Source organism: Lepidochelys olivacea (genome assembly GCF_965140295.1).
Source record: "Lepidochelys olivacea isolate rLepOli2 genome assembly, chromosome: 6".
Lineage (NCBI taxonomy): Eukaryota > Metazoa > Chordata > Testudines > Cheloniidae > Lepidochelys > Lepidochelys olivacea.
The window spans coordinates 58,728,111-58,750,456 of record NC_140416.1 but is presented as its reverse complement, the minus strand read 5'-3'; the positions used below and the strand labels follow the sequence as shown (position 1 = coordinate 58,750,456).

Genomic DNA, 22,346 nt, shown 5'->3' with positions numbered 1-22,346 from the left:
GTGATTTAGGTGATGAACTGAAAGCCCTTTCAAGATACATTTCAGCAGGATCAACTCCAAAGGCTGTTCTGGAATATAGGTGCACAAATAAGATGACAGCCCTCTTTCCAAATGCTTTTGTGGCTCTGCACATACTTCTAACACTTCCTGTAACAGTTGCCAGTGGAGAAAGCAGCTTCTCCAAGCTGAAGTTAATAAAAACACATCTACGCTCCACAATGACATAGGAGAGGCTGGTTGGCCTTGCAACCATCTCAGTAGAGCATGAGCTGGCCCACACTGTGGACCTTCAGGATGCAGTTCAAATCTTTGCAACCAAGAAGGCATGGAAAGGCATGGAAAGGCATGGCACACTTCGATTATGCAAACAGATAAAAATGCCAGTGTTTACTATGCAGACAAGAAAAGTTACATTTGCTGTTCAGGCATTTGAAAGTTAAGCGTTACTTAAAACTTTTGAACAAGGCATTTTAAGTTGTTAGTTCTCTTTTATTGGGGTAGGTAGCAGAGCAGTACCATGAGAGGAGTAGAACAGGAAGAAGGCAGAATTGAGACCTTTCAAAGTTTTGGCCCAAGCGAGGCGTCATTTGAGCTCCCCGCCTCAGGAGCCAAAATGTTGTGGGCTGGCCCTGCCTCTCTCACACAGGGAGGATGACCGACCAACCCTACCCTCCCTGCTGGGCACTCTTTCCCCTCCATGCCTGGCTGGGACCCATCTCTCCTGGTAGCTGGAACTGCATCTTCCTGAGGCAACACATGGGGTGGGGGCATGCAGGGTCACATGTTCCCCCTGCCCCCAAGATTCATGCCAGGATTCACACCAGAATGTGGCCAGCAGCAGCCTTTCCGCACTGTGTGGGAGGGAAGGGACAGGAGCGGCTTCCAGCCGCACGGGATAAGGATGGGGTAAAGGGATGACCTGGCCCATGTCTTTGCAGAGCTGCTGCTGCTGCTGGCCACAGAAATAACCCAGTTGCCTCTGGCCCCTGGGTAGAGCACACGTAGGAAAGGGTTAAACCCTAAGAATGCATTGTGCTCCAGGGAACCTGACTGCAGGGCTTCAGCATGGCTCAGCAGGGGAGGGTGCCTAAGGGACGGAGTAGTCCCCCGATCCCGGGGGAAAGACCCAGGGCTGGGTGAAGAAGGTGCTAAGCCCCTGCCTGGGGAGTTTCTGTGGAGTCTGCAGGTTTGAGACGTGAACAGGCTAGAAATCGCTTCCTCTCCACACCATTCCATAGGTTAGCTGAGGGGCAGAGATGCTTCTCTGTGCCAGTGCGGTGTGGAGCTTTGGCACATGCAGGGCTCGGTGCCTCCTGGCCAGTGCCCCGGTCCGGAGGGTCTTTGGCTTTCCTGGGGTGTCGGCAGTGGGGGAAGGAAGGAGCCTGCCGGCCAGGCTGTTGGTGAGCTGAACGCACCGACCAGGGGCTGGTTCTCTGCACAGCGCTGAGAGTGGGACATGCCCCACTGGGGGGGAATATGGAGGAGCAGTGGGGCTGGAGTGGGGGGGAAGGGGCAAAGCAGGGAAAGGACACGGAGTGGAGGAGCATGTAAAAGGCTGATCGGTGGGCAGCAGAGGCAACACGTAACTGGCCGCTGCCTGGTGCCTGCCTCCACTTACCAACCACCACAGCTCACAGTGTGCAGCCAGTGCTGGATGGAAATGGGATGGGGTGACAGGGCCCTGCTGGCCAAGAGACAGCGCGCAGCAGGGTCTGCGCTGACAGACCAGCGGGGGAGCGGCTGGCCCAATGCACTGCATCTTTCCCCCACCTCCAGCCTCGCACCCTTCCCCATTGTCGGCAACTGGACCACCCCACTCACCACTGGTGTGCAGGCGGCTGGCGAGCAGGGATCTGGCCAGCAGCAGGACCCACCAGTACTGTGGGTGGGAGGGAAGACAGAAAATATGGGACACGGGACACCTGCAGGAGGGCTTAAATATGGGACTGTCCCTTTAAAAACTGGTCACCCTTAGTATGTCTCCCTCCACATTTGATTGCAGGAAAAGAAAGAACCCTTGGCAGCAAGACCCTGTAGCCCAGCAGTTTGATTCAAACTCTCCTGCACAATAGAACATCCACTAGTTTTGATGCTCCAGAAAGCACTGCCGGGATTTCAGAAGCACAGAGCACTCTTAAGGCTTGGCTACACTTACATTTTATAGCGCTCTAACTTGCTGGCTCAAGAGTGTGAAAAATCACCCCCCCTGAGCACAGCACGTCAGAGCGCTTTAAAGCGCTAGTGTAAACAGGCTCCCTGCACTTGGAGCTAATCCCCTCGTGGAGGTGGATTACCAGGAGTGCTGGAAGAGCTCTCTCCCAGCGCTCTTGCGGGACCACACTCGCACTTCAAAGCGCTGCTGCGGGAGCGCTCCCGAGACAGTGCTTTCAAGTTTCCAGTGTAGCCATGCAGAAATACCAGGATAGTCTCAGATAGCAAGTAAGTATGAATGGAGGCAAAACTTACCCAAAAGGACTGCTTCCAGACAACAGTGCCCATTTTAGTTATTCTTTTATTCATGTATGTGAATACCTCAGAATAAATACTATAAATACCTATAAATACTTCAGAATTTCAGACTTTCACATAAGAAACAAATACAAGCAAAATGGCCCTGATTCTCCATTGCACTGCATCTTGGGTAGTCGTTTACACCTGTGCCATGTGACAGCAAAGAGGGAGTGAGACACAACCAAATAAAATAGTAGCATTTTACACCCACTTTGCATTCCTGCAAGAGGCTGCACAAGGTGTAAACCAGTGAAAAATCAAGCCCAATATTTGTAATCTCCTTAATTCCAAAACAGTATCACCACTTAAAGAATGTGGCTAATCACCAGTGATTTGCACTGCAAGGGTTGAAGGTTTCAACAAGCACACTGAATCCTGTGCTAACCTACACATTTTATAAGTGAGCACTGCAAGATCCTACCCCTTTTCCTATAATGTGCAAGCTTTTACGCAGCGTTTTACTCCCAGATCCTCCTCCCAACTCAATTATTTTTATTTTAATCCCTAAACATTCAGAGTTATGTGGAGATTTTCGCTTGACAACTGACACTGACTTTTGCAGTACACAAAATTTGCAGAGTACATGTTGATTAGACTCCCATCCAGCACTGTATTTCCCTGTAGGCTCACAATCTCTTTGTGCAGAAACAAAGAACTCACCTAGGGTCCCCCTTTTGTCCTTGATATTTCAGTAAAATGCAATCATTAACATATCTCTGAAGTGCACACTGAACTCAGTTTTACGTTTTTCCTTTATTCATGTCATAGTTATGAACGTTATATCATGAAAGTATCAATATATATTGATATGTACAAGTGTCCTTTTTCCATTGTATTGAAGGGTATCATTTCCATTTTTAAGAAGTTGTTTTCTCATATTTCTTGATTTTCCATAGTAGTTATAGTAGTAGTCCCTCCATGCATTCATTTTTCCTCTCTCTGCAAAAATTATCATTTGAAGATGCGACTGGAGAAGTCAGATGACCTTGGAAGCTTGTGTATATACATCCATTTCTGTCAAATCCTATACATATTAATGACTGGCATCTTATTATGCTAATAGTTCCTAATCTTTTTCCAGTCAACAGCTTGGGTAACTTTTCTAAATACACTTTTTTTCTCACGTATTAAACCTTTCATGCCAAAGATGTATTCAGAAATTCTGGAGATAGGAACTTTAAACACTATTCATGTTATAAAAAGAAAAAAATATTCCTAAGGTCAGACCACCGGATGGTTCAAGAGATTGGTAGTGGGCTGTATGGCTTTTCACTGCTAAATTGCTAGTTCAGATCCCAGGCAGATCAATAATGACTGAAAGATACTAACACCACCTGACTATTTGATGGACTATTAGCAATAAGCTCAGTATTTATATGCAAGAATCATATATGTATTTATTTCCACATAGAGAGACTGCAGAATTTTCAGCATTGCATTTTGGTACTAATGGTGACCACCACATTCTGTGGAGCAGCAGCAGAGACAGGAATGCTAGAGCAGTGTCGAGCACCTCATAGCAGTTGGCCTCTGCGGTCAGCGCCAGTCAGAGCCAGGCTCCTTTAGGGGAGAGGAAAGAGTGTGTCGGGGTTTGGAGCTGTGCCGCCTGCTCTGCCTGGGGAGCGCCCAGCAATACAGAGGTAGCCCAGCTCGGCTTGAGGACCAGAGCAGGGAGGGCTGCAGAAAAGCCAGCCAGTGCCCCAGCTCCCACAGCTCAGAGAGCCAGGGGACCAAGTGGGTCGGGCAGTTCTCACCAGCTTCTGATCTGCTGGCTCCTGGCAGGAGGCAATGGTTTTCAAACTATAGGGTGTGCCCCTTTCTGGGTCACACCCCACAGTTTGAACACTTCTCTGCTAAACGGAAGGCAGAAATCTGGGGAGGCACATGGACATATGCCGAGAATCAAAATGTTAAAATTTTATAACCATTAAAACACAAATTATCAACATCATATGTGAAAATACAAAGTATCCTTGAATCAAACGCTAATAAGTTTTCAAGCAGCATTTTTCTTACTTTGCCTATCTTTGGGGAAAGGAATGTGACACATGCATAATATTTGAAAGGGGTCTCATCCCAGAGAGCAAAAGTACAGAATGGGATCTGGCTCCAACACTAATTAAAATACAAGGGAAGGTTTTTTGTTCTCACATGTAGTTTTTAAAAAAATTCCAGGGCACACCTGTTCGAGCTTGATGGCACACCAGTGTGCTCCATTATACCAATTGGGAAACACTGAGTTAACTCATATTTCAAGGGATCATTCAAGGTGAAGTGGACCAATCACACCCCTCCAGTCATAGAGAGGAAAGGAAGGAGGGGGAAGCAGCTTGGAGGGTTTCTTAATGAGTTACAGATTATTGTTATAGCGGGTTCTATATTTTAACACACTACAACCTTGCCAGCTGTTTCCCCTCTCCCCTTCCCAGACCTGAAGAAGAGCTCTGTGTAAGCATGAAAGCTTGTCTTTCTCACTAACAAAAGTAGGTCCAATAAAAGATATTATGTCTCTCACCTTGTTTCTCTAATATCCTGGGACTGACACGGCTAAAACGACACTGCATATATTAATCCATGATTGTCAATTAAGACAACAGCAGCAACAACACAGGTAACTTTTGTATAGAATTAAATCAATTATAACCACATTACTCTTCCAGTATTAGCCTGAAAGTGACCAATTATCTACTCATGGGATATGCAGAGTCTTCTTCCATTTTCTGGTGTTACCATGGAATAAAAATCTGATTTATAGACGTCAAATTAAATCTATCACAGGCCAGAAAATAGGATATCTCATCTTTTATCTTTCAATGTACATGAAACATTCAAATCTTTGTAGTTTTTTTCTAATTTGAGCAGAGGATTGTGAATATCTTAAATACAATGGGAAGACAGAGGTGGGAATTATTAGCTTGCTTTTTAATGTACCAGGGAAAGTTGTGGTGAAGCAAACAAAACTATTTATTAAAGGGGCAAAAATAAAATAAGCAACCAGGCTGGTTGAGGATTCTAACCTAGGTACTATGAATATTCAGAATCTGGTATTCTGTATCTTTCAATCTCCTCATATTAACAGGTTCACAGAACTGATTAAAGATTTGAAAGATATTTTCATCATCACATCCTGTGCAGACATTACCAGCTTTCTCACATATCCAAAGAGAAAAGATCTGTGACCATATCAACCTCTCACCCTCAAACAACTCCACTGGCTATCCAAAAGTCAGGATGCAGTTAAAAATTGCCCCTGTGGATTTGCTCCAACTGATTTAATAGATTTTGATTAATAGATGGATATGAGTTTAAGCCCAGAAAGGACCATTATATCATCTAGTCTGACTTGTAAATTTCATTAAATTTCACCCAGCTATTTCTGCATTGATCCCAATTACTTCTGTTTGGTTAGAGCATATCTTCCTGAAAGGCATCCAGTCATGATATGAAGACACTAAGACATGGAGATTCCACCAGTCCTGTTGGCAGTTTACTTCGATGATTAATAATCGCCTTCACTGTTAATTTGAATTTGTCTGGCTTCACTTTTTAGCTACTGGTTCTTGTTATGTCATTCTCTGCTAGATTAAAGAGCACTTCAGTACCCAGTATTTTCTTTCTGTGGAAGCACTAATACACTGTACCTAAGTCACTTCCCAATCTTCTTTTGGCTAAGCTAAACAGATTGAGCTTTTTAAGTTTGTCTTTACAACTTATTTTCTCCAGCCTTGGAATCATTTTTGTGGCTCTCTTCTGCACCCTCTCCAAATTTTCAACATCCTTTTTAAAACATGGACACCACAACTCTACATGGTATTCCAGTATCTATCTCATCAGTGCTGTATACAGAGGTAAAATCACCTCAGTACTCTTACTTACTACACCCTTGTTTATTTGTCATATTCAGATTTGTCCACGCCTGGAAATCTGTAGAGAAGCAACTTGGAGTCATATGCACACCTTTATATAGTGTTACTCTCTCAACTTGGCCTCTCAGTCAGATATTCAGTTTGGGATGGCAGTTTTACAATTGCTATTTAACTGTAAGTTTTTAGCTTGCCTTCCTGGGGTTGTATTGCTTGCTAAATTCCCAGCAGCAAGAATACGTAAGCCTATCTTGAAGAAGAAAAGTTATTTACAAATAACTGGAGTTCTTCAAGAGTGTTGTCTCTGCATATTTATATTACCCTCAGACTTTTCCCTCTTCCTCAGAGTTCTGCCACTCTCTGGTCAATGTCATTTCAGTAAATGGAACTGAGGCAGAATCTCCCTCCCCAATCCCATATCCTGCTACAGCTGCTTTGGAGCTCATAGGTGTCCCCAGCGCAGTGTCTGCTGCTGCTCTGATGGCAGCAGGGCAAGGTTTTTTAGATGTTCAGTGATTCTGGCATGCTGCCAAAATTCTCCTGAGGAACACAAATAAGAGATGGGAAATTGTGATTTTTAAGCTTTACAATTTAGCTAAATCTGACTGGAATTTCACAGGACAAAGAAAAGGCACTTCTTTAGCCTGAGGAAATATCTCCTGCCAAACAGCAAAGGTTTGCCACAAAGAATGGAGCAAAAAGTATTGGCAAGAATTCTTTATCATGAAAAGTAGTAGGTAATCTAAATATAGGGGGTCACTATCAGTTCCCCATAAAAAATCTTGCCTTACAATTTTTTAAAAAAGAATTACAAAATTGGTGGACTAAAGGAACACACAGTATACATATCATATTTGGATTTTTGATACAGTATATATAAAGTTTTTGATCAAGTATCTCAAACTCCTAATTGAATTTAATAAAAAAAACCCCAGAAAATTAGCTTGGATAAAAATCTATTCATATGGATTGAAAACTGTCTACCAGTACCGACAAATTACAAAGCATCAAATTACTAATGGGCTATAACAGGGTACTGTAGGGATTAGGATTAGTCTTTGTAACAAGATTGTCTGTGCTCTTTAAGGTAGTAATCATCTGCGGCAAAGTGACCATGTTTGCAGGCTTGGGCCCTTTAAGGGCAGGCATGAGGTGGGATGTAATTTGTTGGGGGATCTGGGGAACTGTAGCTCCCTAAGCGCCAAGTGACAGTCATGTGACCAGCTGTGGTATACAAGGGTAGCCCTTGGATCAATCACAAGAGGGACATTCAAAGAGAGTGGAATAGTTGGCTACAGCAAGTGAGAAATTTTGGAGAGAGGCAGGAGAATTTTGTGTTTTTTTAAGGGATGCAGGAACATATGTTTGCTATTTTAGGTGTATTTTGCGAGATGGTATATGACAAAGAATGTGCATGGAGATGGGGGAGGACATAGAGGATATGTCTATACTAGCACTTTTTACCTCAAGTTATTTGATTGCCTTAAGCAAAATATGTTTTTATATCAGAATGAAATATAATGATCTACAACAAATTATCGTGTCAATGTTTTAAAATAATTCCTTAAAAGTGTAAGGCAAAATATCATTAACTTTCTGTTAAGATTCTATCTGTATATCAATTAAATAAAAACACTGTTATCCTGCAGTTCTAGAAAAAAAGGATTACAAAGCTGGAAATGTAAAAACTGAGGTTCCACAAATAAGCTTAACTCTCAACAACCTCATTACACCAAGCCACCATAAAGCCAAACAACAATTTCACACCACATTTCTAATATGCACCCAAACCCTAGTATCCCAATGAACAGAGTAAAGATATCAACAACCAGAGTGATATGATTACCTCAGCAATTGCAATTCCTGGCTTTTGGCTCCAGTTCATACTGGAAATATCATCATCTACCATACTATAGATACAGAACTACCACCTTCACCACCACCATTCAGGATCACCTACAAAGACAGACTGCTTCAAATTTAACCACCCAGTGGCAGTAAGAAATACCTAACCTCTGATCTTTTCATATACAGTCTATAATTACAGTCTCATAGCCACCATTCCTTATAAGGCAATGAGCACAATCTTCATCCTTCAAAATATATATTGATTAGGTTACCTCTGATAATTGCAATGACCTGATGTGATTAAGATACTGCTCCAAAAACAAGTGGACCATAGGTGGGATACAATGTCAGAGTAAAGGTTGTTTGTGAACCTTCATTATGAATTTCCTACATCACAAACTTTTATTTTTAATAACTCCAATATTCGAGTAAAGTTATTTTAATTTAGTTGATATTTATTTATAAAATTAAATACATCTTAACTACTGGTTTTTCTATTATGTATTTGCCTTCCTGTTATCTTCAAAGGAAAATAATTCATTCTGCAGCTAAAGTGCTCTTTTTTTTTTAAACACGCTGATATCACTTAAATGCAAACAGACAGGGTTTTTTCTTCAACATTTGCTCAAAAGAACCCTTAGAAATGATAATATTATGGAGGTGATGGCCACAATTTCATAGTTAAGGCAGTTTCATTTTGCAATTAAAGCAGGGATTCAGCCTTTTTGTTATATATGAAAAATACAATATATCCTTCCCAAATTTACAGCTCTTACTCTTTGAGTATAGAATTTTCTGAGACTGTGTAAGTAAACGTTAGTTTGAGTTAAAATTAATTAAAAACTGGGCCCTCTGAGAAATTTAAATCAGTCTTTTCTTTTTTCATAGAATCGTAGGAAAGGAAGGGATCTCAAGAGGTCATCTAGTCCAGTTCCCTGCACTCATGGGCAGGACTAAGTATTATCTAGACCAGGGATCGGCAACTTTTGGCATGCGGCCCGCCAGGGTAAGACCCCTGGTGGGCCGGGCCGGTTTGTTTACCTGCCGCATCTGCAGGTTTGGCTGATCGCAGCTCCCACTGGCCGCGGTTCGCCGTTCCAGGCCAATGGGGGCTGCGGGAAGTGGTGCAGGTCGAGAAATGTGCTGGCCACCGCTTCCCGCAGCCCCCATTGGCCTGGAACGGCGAACCGCGGCCAGTGGGAGCTGCGATCAGCCAAACCTGTGGACGCGGCAGGTAAACAAACCGGCCCAGCCTGCCATGGGGCTTACCCTGGTGGGTCGCGTGCCAAAGGCTGCCAATCCCTGATCTAGACCACCCCTCATAGAGGTATGTCTAACCTTCTCTTAAAAATCTCCAATGATGGAGATTCCACAACCCCCACATGGCAACTTCTTCCAGTGCTTAACCATTCTGACATTAGTTAGTTTTTCCTAATTGTTAGGGGGCTTATTCCTTCACCCGCTTCCTTCCCTGGTCCTTCTCGCATGAACAGAGAGCAACAATACCCGAAGTCCAAAGGTGCAAACAATTCGATGTTTATTGGGGTGAACTTCCAGCAAGCATGATTCCAGTTTCCTTCCTTAGTGTCCTCCTTCCCAGCTCTGACACCACAGAGCCTTACACCTGTGTCCTTGTTCCCATTTCCCCCTTTAGCAAAACATGATTCCAATTTCCTTACCCCCATTCCCTGTTCCCATTTCCCCCTTTAGCAAAACATGATTCCAATTTCCTTACCCCCATTCCCTGTTCCCATTTCCCCCTTTAGCAAAACATGATTCCAATTTCCTTACCCCCATTCCCTGTTCCCATTTCCCCCACGCCCACCCCCACCCCCTTACTTCCTGATTGACTGCAGACTATATAGTAAAGCTTGAGTTCTGCTTTGCTATACCTTAACCAATCATGTTCCTGAAATTTAACTAAACCAATCCTAACATATTGTAACATGATTATGTAACCAATTATATCCCACCACCTTCATTAGTTTACACCCAGCAAAATTAATTTTACAGCAGACAGAAACAATCACAGAACCAGACAGAGATTATATAGACAAACAATAGCAAAGTGGGAACTATAATGACAAAACAATATAGAAGTGAGGATTTCACATACCAGCTATTGATAAGTGAGTTCTTGCCAGACAGGATGCTATCAAACTAAGTTTCCTTTTACATTTTCTAGGCACTTCCTCTGGAGGCGATAGGCACTATCAGGACAGGATTGTATTCCTAACAGCCCAATAGCACCTTATTTCAATGTGCCTAGTTTGGAATGTGAGGATGTGACCGTTTGCTTCCTAGCTTATGGCTGCCTCTGTTGCTTAACCAAAGGCCTCAGCCTAAGAACAGGGCCTCAGACTGTCACAGTAAGAGAAGGACCTTACACCGGCAGACAGTGATTTTGATTCTTTCTTTTATACCTCTATAACTAGCCAAGTGATAAGAATACACCTAAATTCTTAAAGTACAGGCCTTTGCAGACAGGCCTGAATATCTATATCCTAACACTAATGTCCAACCTAAACAGCCCTTGCAGCAATTTAAGTCCATTGCTTCTTGTCCTATCCTCAGAGGTTCAGGAGAACAATTTTCTCCTTCCTCCTTGTAACAACCTTTTATGTACTTGAATCCTGTTATCATGTCCCCTCTCAATCTTCTCGTCTCCAGATTAAGTAAACCCAATTTTTTTGATCTTCACTCCTGGTTCATGTTTTCTAGACCTTTAACCATTTTTGCTGCTCTTCTCTGAATTTCAAGTTTCTCCACATCTTTCCTGAAATGAAGCGCCCAGAACTGGACGCAATACTCAAGTTGAGGGCTAATCAGTACGGAGTAGAGCAGAAGAATTACTTTTCGTGTCTTACTTACAACACTCCTGCTAATACATCCCAGAATGTTTGCTTTTATTTGCAACAGTGTTACCCTGTTGACTCTTATTTACCTTGTGATCCATTATGACCCCCAGATCCCTTTCTGCAGTACTCCTTCCTAGGCAGTCATTTCCATTTTGTATGTGTGCAACTGATTGTTTCTTCCTAAATGGAGTACTTTGCATTTATCCCTATTGATTTTTTCCCATGTGATTTTTAATAACAGAATAATGGAGACACTTAAAACTTTCCATATAGTTATAATCAATTGAAATCTTGTGAATAAGTTATGTTAGAAGAAATTAGGTTGCAATCATTCTAAGTTGTTAATGCTTTTTGTATCCAGTTGTCATGATTATATAGGATCAGAGAAAGTCAGTTCAACATCTCAGATAAAGGGCCACTGTTGCCTCAGGGATAACTCAATCAATCATCATTGCCATTCTGTAACTAATTTAAATGTAATAATTCTTTTGGTTTTAATGCCTCTGTGGTATGAGGGAGTCTGCACACTTGTGTGAAGAATTTTCATTGGTAGATTACTTGGCACAACTGCCACTGCCCTTTGAGGTTCCATAACTCATTGTGGGCAACATTGCCTGAAAGGCTCCATGTGACTCTGCTGCCTCTACTCCACTGTGCACCAAGGCAGTACTGCCAAGGCAACTAGCCAGGAGCAGAGGTCAAGCCCTTAAAGTTCAGCAATATCAGAACTTGGGAATTGGGCTCTCCCCTGCCCATCCTTTCACAAAGAGTTGTTATCTGTAATACAGTCCTCTAAACCAATAAGTCAATTGCAAAACGATGGCCAGATTCACCTGTACATTTTGGCTACTTTGTGGTGCTCTGGCAATGCAAAGCAGGTGTAACTGGCCAATATGCTCTCTTTGCTTTGCAGTGCTCTCATGTCCCAGTGAATCTGCCTTAAAAGTTTAAAGAAAATATTTAAGTTGATACTACATATCTTTGAATCATCAGAAATATCACATAACAACATTCTCTTTGGGTTTATTGTTTAGTTTTCATTCTTGACATTTTTAATGACCTTCACAAAAAAAAAAAAAAAAAAGGAAATTTCCAGACAAACAACTATGTTAAGATGGAGTTGAGGTTGAGAGTACTTAACATCTATTTAAGAGTAAAAAGCATTATGGAGAGGTTATAATCAATACAAAATCAAGTGCTACAAACCCAGGAAATTCAGAATTAAGTTAGCACTTAAAAGAAATCCAAACATGCTAAATTACAAAAATACACATTTAAGGCACCTAAGCAACCTTAACTCTGTTCTCTAGTGATACCAGGAAGGGAAAAAAGTGTAACTTCTCCTCCCTCCCCTCCCGCGGCCGGTGATTTAAAATATCAGGTTAATTTAACTCTAACACTAAAATACCTTAATCATAATCATATAGTTATTTCATGGTGTCACAAGAATGCAGAGTTAAAAGTTTTTTTGTTGCCTTTATTGTGACTTTCTTACCTTAATGTATTTGGATGTCTTTTAAAAGTAACCTTAACTCCGAATTTCTTGGGTTTGTAATGTTTGGTCTTGAGTCAATTACCACTTCTCTGTAATGTTTTTCCCTTTAAGTTACTGAAATATACTCTCAACCCTAACTCTACTTTAATCTCCATATCTGTCTGGGAATTATATTGTATGGTTCAAAACAGTGAAGTAGATTGTGGTTTTACCATAAGCCCCAAGCAAGAGCCAGTATGTAGCTGCGCTCTCCTGGGAGTAGAAGAGAAATCACATCGTGATCCATGAATGTCACAGTATAGTTCCTGATTCCCTACTTGCTCCAGGACAGAAGGAAACTGTGCCAGCCTTTTACCTAGTGCAGATTCCTTCCACCTCTGCCTTCTCAACACTGCAGAGCAGGCATAGTGTCAAAGTTCTGGCTGCCAGTGTAGGAAGGGCAGTACCAGCCTTCCAGAGGCTTCTCTTCCCTCCCTACCACACATACTGTGACCTGTAATGTGTATACCCAACATTGGAGAATAAAAGGGGTGTCTTATATCTCCTTTCTCCCTTTTGCAGGCACATAGTGCAGGTCACATTGTACCCTCTATTAGCACTAGAGTAACTGTATAGTAGAATAATTAAACGTAGTGTTTAGGAACATTACTCCTGAATACTATAGTATTTTTTATTTTTGTATGCGGGATGGAACTCTATTCTGTCCAATGGCAAGTTTCAGTCAAAAAGCCTTTTTTTTTGGTCCTCTGAAGACAGGAGTTCACAACGTGAGCTATGAGAAATATTCATCTGTACTTGTTCCCTACTGCTGCTACTGCTCCTTTGCTGTGTATCACCCAATCTGTCCAGAGATACTGCAGAATCAGGGCAATGAAGGAAATTTCTAACAGCCAGGAAGTTTATGTGCTGAAGGGCAGACTGCTGTGAATCCAGGATATCTCACCTCTGGAGTGACATCTCGTGGTGCAAATCCTGTTCCTCCAGTTGTCAAAATCAAGTTAAGTTCCTTTTCATCACACCAGTCTATCAGTGTCTCCTGAAAGAGAATATCATCACTATCAGATTTGGCATATAATGTTAATATAGAAATCTGAAAAATTCCTAAGGCTTAAAAATCTTCAAGTACCAATAATTAAACTTGGATTCATATATTCAATGGAGAGAATTTTTAAGACATTCCACATGACAATTTATATGGCCACTTTTCTCTCTCTCTCTCTTTTTGTCTTTATGACCAATAAATATATGACAAAGTAATTTGGGCACCAATACCAATGTGTTTTGGAAATGAAAACTGATATTGATTCTCAATGGAAATTGAGAATCCTTCCTGAGTCCCAAACGAAAAATAAAAAAATTGTAATTTTAACACTTTAATAACTTTTTATTATAATACTGAACTACACACACACATATATATTCCAACATAGGTCTGAATACAAATATAGACTCATATCCTCAAAGGTATTTACAGGTTTTTAACTTCCATTTGTTTCAATAGAAGTTAGGAATCTAGATGCCTTTGAGGATCTGGGCCTAATCTCCCCAGCATATGTCAATACACTACATATATATTTCTCATGGTGACTGTGGTTTCCATGCTCTAATTTCAACTGGAATGGCCTGATGATTATGAGAGCAACACTGCTGTAAGCTTCTTGGTGGAAAGATTCAAGAATACAAATTAAGCGAATGCTGTATGTCTAAAACAGCAGCAGAAAGGTGATTACTGCTTCTTGCTCACCTTTTCTCTGCTCCCTACTACACATCAACACTTTCAAGGACCCAGTAGAGCAGGGGCGGACAAACTTTTCGGCCTGAGGGCCACATCGGGTTTCCGAAATTGTATGGAAGGCTGGTTGGGGAGGCTGTGCTTCCCCAAACAGCCAGGCGTGTCCCCATCCCCGTCGCCTATCTGACCCACCCCCTGCTTCTCACTCCCTGACGGCCCCCACAGGACCCCTGCCCCATCCACCCCACCCTGTCCCCTGACCACCCTGGACCCCCCCCCACTGCCCCATCCAACCCCTCCTCTCATTCCTGACTGCTCCCCCGGGACCCCTGCCCCATCCAACCACCCCTTCTCCCTGACCGCCCTGGAACCCTTGCCCCCGACTGCCCCATCCAACTCCCCCTCCTTCCTGACTCACCCCAGAGGGCCCCTGCCCCCATTCAACCCCCTTGTTCCCTGCCCTCTGACTACTCCAACCCCTAACCACATCACCGCCCCCTAACCATCACCACGAACTTCCCTGCCCTCTATCCAACACCCCCTGCTCCCTGCCCCCTTACCGCACTGCCTGGAGCACCGGTGGCTGGTGGCGCTACAGTCGCACTGCCCAGAGCACCAGGACAGGCAGTCGTGCCGCCCGGCTGGAGCCAACCACACCACTGCGCAGCACAGAGCACCAGGTCAGGCTGCGGCTCTACAGATGCACTGCCTGGCAAGAGCTTGCACCCCTGTCGCCCAGAGCACTGTGCCAGCGGTGCAGTGAGCTGAGGCTGTGGGTGATGAGGGACAGCAGGGGAGGGGCCGGTGACTAGCCTCCCAGGCCAGGAGCTCAGGGGCCAGGCAGGAGGGTCCAGCGGGCAGGATGTGACCCGTGGGCAGTAGTTTGCCCACCTCTGCAGTAGAGTATGATTCCAAGACTGGACTGAGAAAACTCATAGCTCCATGATGAAAATTGCATTCAAATAAAACAGAATTTGTATTTTCTATCAAAACTGCATTTTAAACCAACACATGGACTGTACCACAAACTCTATATAGGCAGGAAATGCACATGGTTCAGGCATGATCATACTGTATGTGCTTCAAAACCTACAATAGGGAGCAAACTGAAGCCATTAATATGGTGTCTTCTTAGAACTAGGTATTACATGACATGTTTCATGGGATGTTCCCATCTAAACTGGTCTTTATAGGTTTGCATTGTCCCTTTAATAAAACTTGTTAGTGTAGTTTTTTAAAGTGAATTTCTAGGCCATCAGAGATGGTTTTATTTGTTAACAAATATTATTCAGATATTTCTTCTCAAATTAAGTTGGATTGGGGGACCAGTACTTACTAATGAATCCAGACGCTGCTACAGCAATCATACCAGACTTCTATGCAAGAAGTGGCAAAATATCTTTCCCCTCTCATAAATGACACTATGCATCTATTTATCTTCAGCATTTCTAATGTGCCCATCATCATAGTATCTCAAAACCATTCAGACTAGCATTTCATTTAGTCAGAGATCCCTACCCTAGCAGTTGGACTTGATTCCTCAGAAAAAGGTGAATGCACTGTCATTTTTCTATAATGTTATATAGGGAAAGGAAGAACTATTTTTTGTGACTGCTGGAGACTGATAAGGTGATGATCTGAAACATGAGATTAGATGTGAATATGGTCTTGAGTTTGAAAAAGGCTAAAATAGTATTGATGGTCATGAAACGAACGATAATGTTTTGAAAGAATGCCATTAATTTAGCTTACACCCCAGATGTAGGTTTAATATAATTTTATTTTAAAAGAATTTTACAAATCCTATGGTAAATTTTTCATGAAACTTCTTTTCCCCCAATTAAATTAAAATAGTTTTATTTGAACCTTTCCCTGTAATACTGGAAACCCAAATACAACATTGCTATTAGAGCTGATTGGAAAAGCTCATCAAAACATTTTCTCATCAAAATTTGCCTATTTGTCAAAATTGAAAAAAATTGCCAAGATGTTTGGATTTCACCAGAGTTCCTGTAGAACCCAGGTAAGGGTCCAATGGAATCCCATCTGCCCAGCAGGTTTTAAAACCTACCTGGTTTTCTGCCAGATCACCTGACCAGTTCCTCAGCAGCCATGCAGACTGCCTCAAAGTTGGTGATTCTACAGTTTCCAGGGTCTGAGGTAGTCTGCCATATGGACTGCCTCTGATACCATTCCAAATCAGAAGGAAACCAAATTACAAAAGAATTAAATCCTCCATAAAATGGAATTATCTTTCTCTTCACATCTCTAATTGTCATGGATTTGCCTGAAAATTAGAGAGTGAAAGTGAACAATCTAGTTTCAGACCTGCAAAGTGTTAAGCCCCATGCATGATCCTTGCATTTGGCAGATCTGTCAAGCCTGCCCACATCTCAGGTAAGATGGACACAGAGAGAGACTTACACAATACCCTTTGGCCTGTAGGAAGGTACATTAGATTGGCAGCTAGGAGACCATGGATTCTGATCTCGTCTCTTTGACTAAGTGCTGTTAACATTTCTGTGCAGCTCACAACCCGTATTACTGATCTAGGCCAGGAGGCAGGCAACTATGATTTCTCCTGTTTTACAACCAAGGTAATTTGGAGGTTGTACAAGGCTGCTTCACCCCCATATTGAAAACGTCTTCTATTTTGGAGAATAAATGTGTCTGTTAGAATCCTTTTTGCTGCGCATGAGAATGTTTTTAACCTCTGAGGAACATATTCTTTCTGATTAAATCAGTTAGCTAGCGTTCATGCCACGAGATGAAGAGCGTATGGATCAGGATGCAGGACTTGGCCACAATTCTGATGTACCAGGTCTTGTTTTAGAGACAAGTGTATCAGAGATTGAATGGAGAGATTTCAGAGATACAGGTACCAAAATTGCCTTGGACAGGCTGGGGCTATCACAATCATTTTGTCGGATTCCTGCTTGAGCTTTCTGAGAATCCTGGGTATTAATGGAATCAGAGAACATGCGTAACAGAAGGCCTAAGGACCATGCGATCAGGAATGCATTGAAAACAGATGGCTCTGACCCTTTCTGAAGCAGAAGCAAAGACACTTCCAGTTCAGTTCTCTCTGGTAGCAAACAGGTCTATAGTCAGGAGACTCCATTGGTGGGATATAATTTACAGAATCACTGTCATTTATGGACCACTTGTGGTCATCTACAATTTGTCTGCCAAAGTGATCTACCAGTATGTTCTGTATTCCTGGTAGATGAACTTCCCTCAGTTGCCCTCATGGTGGATGCAGAAGTTCCAAAGTCATACAGCCTCTTGACATAGTGGAGTAGATCTTGTGCCATCCTATTTATATAAAACACGATCATAGTGCTATTCGTCATGACTTGTACCGTAAGACCCTTGATGGCTGGGAGGAAAACTGAGCATGTTTAATAAATGGCTTTTAAATCCAGGACATTTATGTGAAGCTTTTCCTCTTGAGGAGTCCATAACCCTGGTATTTGCATTCAAATGGCATTCATCTCCAGTTTTAGATGGAAGTGTGCATACAGGAATGGAATCTATTGCAAACTTTTGTGGGGTCCAACCACCACTTTAATGATAAGATTCATGGTGGAACGTGAACTAGCATTTCCAGTTGATGTCTGCTGATATACAGCCTTCAACCACTCTTCCACGCAGCACATATGAGGTTTGGCATGCTGAGGCATGGAGGTGCATGAGGTCATGTGGCCTAGCAGTCTGTGGCACATTCTAATTGATGTTCTGGAGTCTGGGAAAGGGGTACGTAGATCCAGAATGGCTTGAAATCTTTCTGAAGATAGAGAAGACATCACTATCATGGAGTCCAGAATCAGTCCTGTGAATTCTTCTTTTTAAGTTAGAGTCAGTGTTGACTTGTCTTTGTTTACTTTCAGGCCTACCTGTTAAACAGATTCAGAGGCTGCTGAATGAAGTCTGCTACTTAATGGTGCAATTTCCTGTGAATGAGCCAATTCTGCAAGTATGAGAATTCTGAGGAAGCTGCCACTACTGTGAGGCATTTCATGAAAACCCTGGATGGTAATACTCTGTGCTGGTAATGGCAACTGTCCATTTGGAACCTGAGATATCTCCTGTGAGCCTGGAAAATAGTGGTATGGAAACAGGCATCCCAAAGATAAGAGTGTGGCATACCAATCATTTGGATTTAGGGATGGAATAATAGAAGCTAGGGACATTATCCTGAAGTTGAGCTTTCTCATTAATGTATTTAGCTGTCTTAGGCTCAAAATAAGTCTTCACACTCCCATCTTTTTGGGAATGAGAAAATAAGAGAATAACATTTCCTTGCCCTGTGCTATTGAGGAACAACTTCTACTGCTCTGACAGTCAGAAGTTATTGCACCTTTTGATGTAGCACGCTCTCCTGAGAAGGATCCCTGAAGGGTCTGAAAGTGGATGGTCTAGCCCACCTCTATTTTTTCTAAAACCTGTCAGTAGTAATGGTATTCCAGAACTCATAGAAATGATATAAATGGTTCCCAAAAGAATGGGATATGACGGGATGAACAGTGCTCTTGACCAAGCGGACAAAGCTGCTATCTAGATGTAGATGGAGGCGGGTGAGTTGATATGGTGGTGGACACAGATTTTCTTCTAGGAAATTTCTAACATTTCCTAGGCATTTCCATCTGTTTATAGGGAATGGAAGACTGTTGCTATTGAGGTTGTTGTCTATAATGCTTCTACTTGGAAGCAGGAGTTTAGAGCCTGAAAAAATCTCAACATTGTAGAAGAGTCTTTCAGGGTATGTAATGCCTCAAATGCCTTAATTTTAGAATTAAAATGTTCACACCCCTAAAATGGGAGAGCCTCAATTGTTAAATGAACTTCTTTAGGGAGCCCTAAGGAATGGAGCCTGGAGACTCTTCATTGCGAATGAGGTCACCATCGATATGCAAGTTGTTTCTGCTGTTCTTAACCTTCTCCTTATTGCCCTGAGGAATCTTTTATGTAATTTTGACCCTGAGTCAATTAATAAAATTGTATTTTGCTAACAAGACTTGGTAACTGGCAATTCTCATTTGGAGGCTAGAAGTAGAACAATTCTCCCATCCAAATAAGTTCAACTGTTTGGGGCGTCTATTTTTAGGAATGGACCTTTCTTGACCCTGACATGTGTGTTCATTGGCTGTGGCAACCATCAGTGAACCAGGTGTTGAACGACTGTAAAACTTCAAATCCCTGTAAGGAAACTTGGCTGTGGAGGTCTGCTCTCTCCGATGTTGCAGGTTCAGAAGCAGGCATTTGCCAGAGTAGCTTGGCAGGATCTGATAATCCATCACTGATAGGTAAAGCAAGATGTCCAGGAACCGAGGTATGGATGATGTTGAGAAATTTGTAGCATTTTTCTTAACTATCTTGCCCAGAATCTCTAATGTGGTAGCAATTCTCCTTAATAGGTTCTGGAATGTCATACAGTCATCTGGAGTGGAAGCCACAATCCAGGCATGATTGCCTCATCTGGAGAAGATACATATACAGGAGTTGGATGGTCATCTGCTTGTGATCTCTTTTCCAAAGCATGAATAGATAGTTCTAGAGTGGTTGCATAAAATGAGGTGGAGATATATCCCTCTTCTGAGGTTGAGAAGGGGACCTGACTCTGGAATGAGATGCTGATGCAGAGGATTTCCTTCACTAAGGCTATCAAGCTGATGCCTTTAACCTTTGGGAGGCTCTCTGTGACTTTGTGGCTGCTTCCCTTGACCTTACACATGCAGACATTTGGGCACAGTTTGACTAGGTAGCATTCACTGGCTCCCTCAACAGCTTGAGGGAGTAGAGGGCACTGCCCATGATTCTGGGCTTGGTGTCCCCTTCTGGCACCATTACAGCAGCTTTGACATTACTCCCAGCTCTGCCCCTCGAGCTGTCCCTTGTAAGTAGTTGACAAAAATTCTTTTGTCCCCTCCTCCTCTCTGGGGATGGTCATTTTCATTTGGGCAAGAAACCTCCCCATCTGCACTGGTGGTTAGACAGACTGACCTTTTTTAAAGCAGACATTTATAGTTATATGCAATTTATTTCAATATAAGAATATTAAATAATGTGCATAAAATATCACACATGGAGCAGCACATAACTCAGCAGTTACGAAATTTGATCTTCAAAATTGAGTGAAATGTTCCCCCTCCCAAAATCAGTAGTAAAAAGCAGATTACACTTTAAAATTCCTTCAATTTTAATAATCTAAGGTGTTCATCAGCAAAACAGATAGGAACAATTTTTTTTTTTTAAATAGATAACATTTTGTCAGAGCTTCTTTATCATCTAGCAACAGTATTTGTCTCAAGGACTTTCAATAACAGTAAGCCTCATATGATGACTCAACAGGACTTCAGTGGAGTAATTTTTTTTTTTTTTGAAAAGTTTTGTATTGCACAGTTTCAAAAAAACTCATTATCACTGAGCAAAATCTGTCAGTATCAGAATAGGAGGAAGGGGGATTTGTATTAGTTTTCTTAACACAGTATCTCCATTTCATAATCTTATTTAGACAAAAGAAAACCTGCCAACTACAATCAGCTTTATAGAATACGTATTTCATGAGCTTCAGTTTTGCCATAGTTCAGTGACATATTAGCTATGTCTATACTTGGAGCTGGAGATGTGATTCTCAGTTTAAGTAAACATATGCTACTTGAATGACAGGAAGGGTGCTAAAAATAATAGTATACCCATGGCAGCATATACAGAGGTGAGCAGCAGCACTAGGTAGCCACCCACGTATGTACCCACAGGGTCTAGTTAGGTTTGTAATCAAGGTAGCCACCCACGTATGAACCCACAGGGTCTAGTTAGGTTTGTAATCAAGGTGGCTAGCCCATACCAGTACTTTACTGGTACCATTTGCCACTGCCCATTGCTACAGTGATTACACTTCTATTTTTAGCCTGTTAGCTCGATGAGATCTAGTGTGTGTATCTCTATTCAAGCTGAGAATTACATCTCCAGTTCCAAGTGTAGACGTAGCCACTGACCACATTTTAAGGCATTGCTAAAAAAGAAAAGAATAAATTTAATGTGACATCATACAATGCAGCCAAAGATAAATAATTTTTTTTAAAACTGTTCTTTATATAAACTAAAGAGTGAGTAACTAGATATTGTAGCTGTTCCATAAATATGCTGAGGTACAATTATAATTCTTACCTATTGCCTAAAGAAAAATCAGTTCCTTTATAACATGCAGTAAACCAGAGCTTTATTCTACTTCAGAAGCTTTAATTGGGGACCACATAGATCTTTAAAACCACAAAGAAATTTAACCTATGTTGATCTTACATGTATTTATTTTCTGATTTCCAAAATACTGAGAGAAATGATAACAGGTTGTAATTATGTGTTCATCCAAATTACAGTAAAAACACTTCATCTTTATACACTCACAGAACACTAGGGTTTAGCCAGTTAACCCTGGAACACTGAGAACTGGAAATTCTCATCCATTCCTCTCCACACAAGAAGCACTTTAACCCTTCCTCCCAAACTGTTGATTTTACTGGTACTACTTTTCATATCTCTCTGCCTGTAAATGTAGGCTTCTTTAGTACCAAATCCCACTGCTGAGACATTAGAGAGGGAGAAAAACAAGAAAAATCAATTTTAGAAATCTCTAAAAATTACTCAGAATAGTATTTCCAATTTAAAAGTACAGCCCCCCTCAATAATATTTTTAAAAAGTTGTAATCACCTGAAAACAAGAGTCTCAATCTGCACTGCAACTAAGGGCAGGAGAGACAAAGGGGCTTACAGCCTCCTTTTTGCGTGCCTTGCATAGAATTGTACTTGCTGTGTTTTCAGACTATGGTCCCTCCAGGTCAGGAACATGCTATTTGGCAGAACTCTTTAGTGGTGCTACAAAAACAATTTTATAAACCTCAAACAAACAAGACTCCTTGGAATAATATTTGTACATCTCTCCTTTATATTTTGTGACTTTGCTTACAATTCAGATGTTCCATACAAACTAAAATTGAGGGGTAAATCCACAGATTATGTAAATCAATGTTGTTCCATAG

The 22,346-nt window shown here is 41.8% G+C and overlaps 1 protein-coding gene across 9 annotated transcripts in view; it reads right to left on the bottom strand.

Annotated features, from left to right (window-relative positions):
• GPHN (gephyrin) overlaps positions 1-22,346 on the bottom strand; it is a 588,066-nt gene that overhangs the window by 265,715 nt on the left and 300,005 nt on the right. For all 9 annotated transcript variants that reach the window (XM_084630610.1, XM_084630611.1, XM_084630613.1 and 6 more), the window contains one exon: positions 13,519-13,611. In XM_084630610.1, the coding sequence (XP_084486736.1) occupies positions 13,519-13,611 (93 nt within the window). The remainder of the gene's footprint in view (positions 1-13,518; positions 13,612-22,346) is intronic.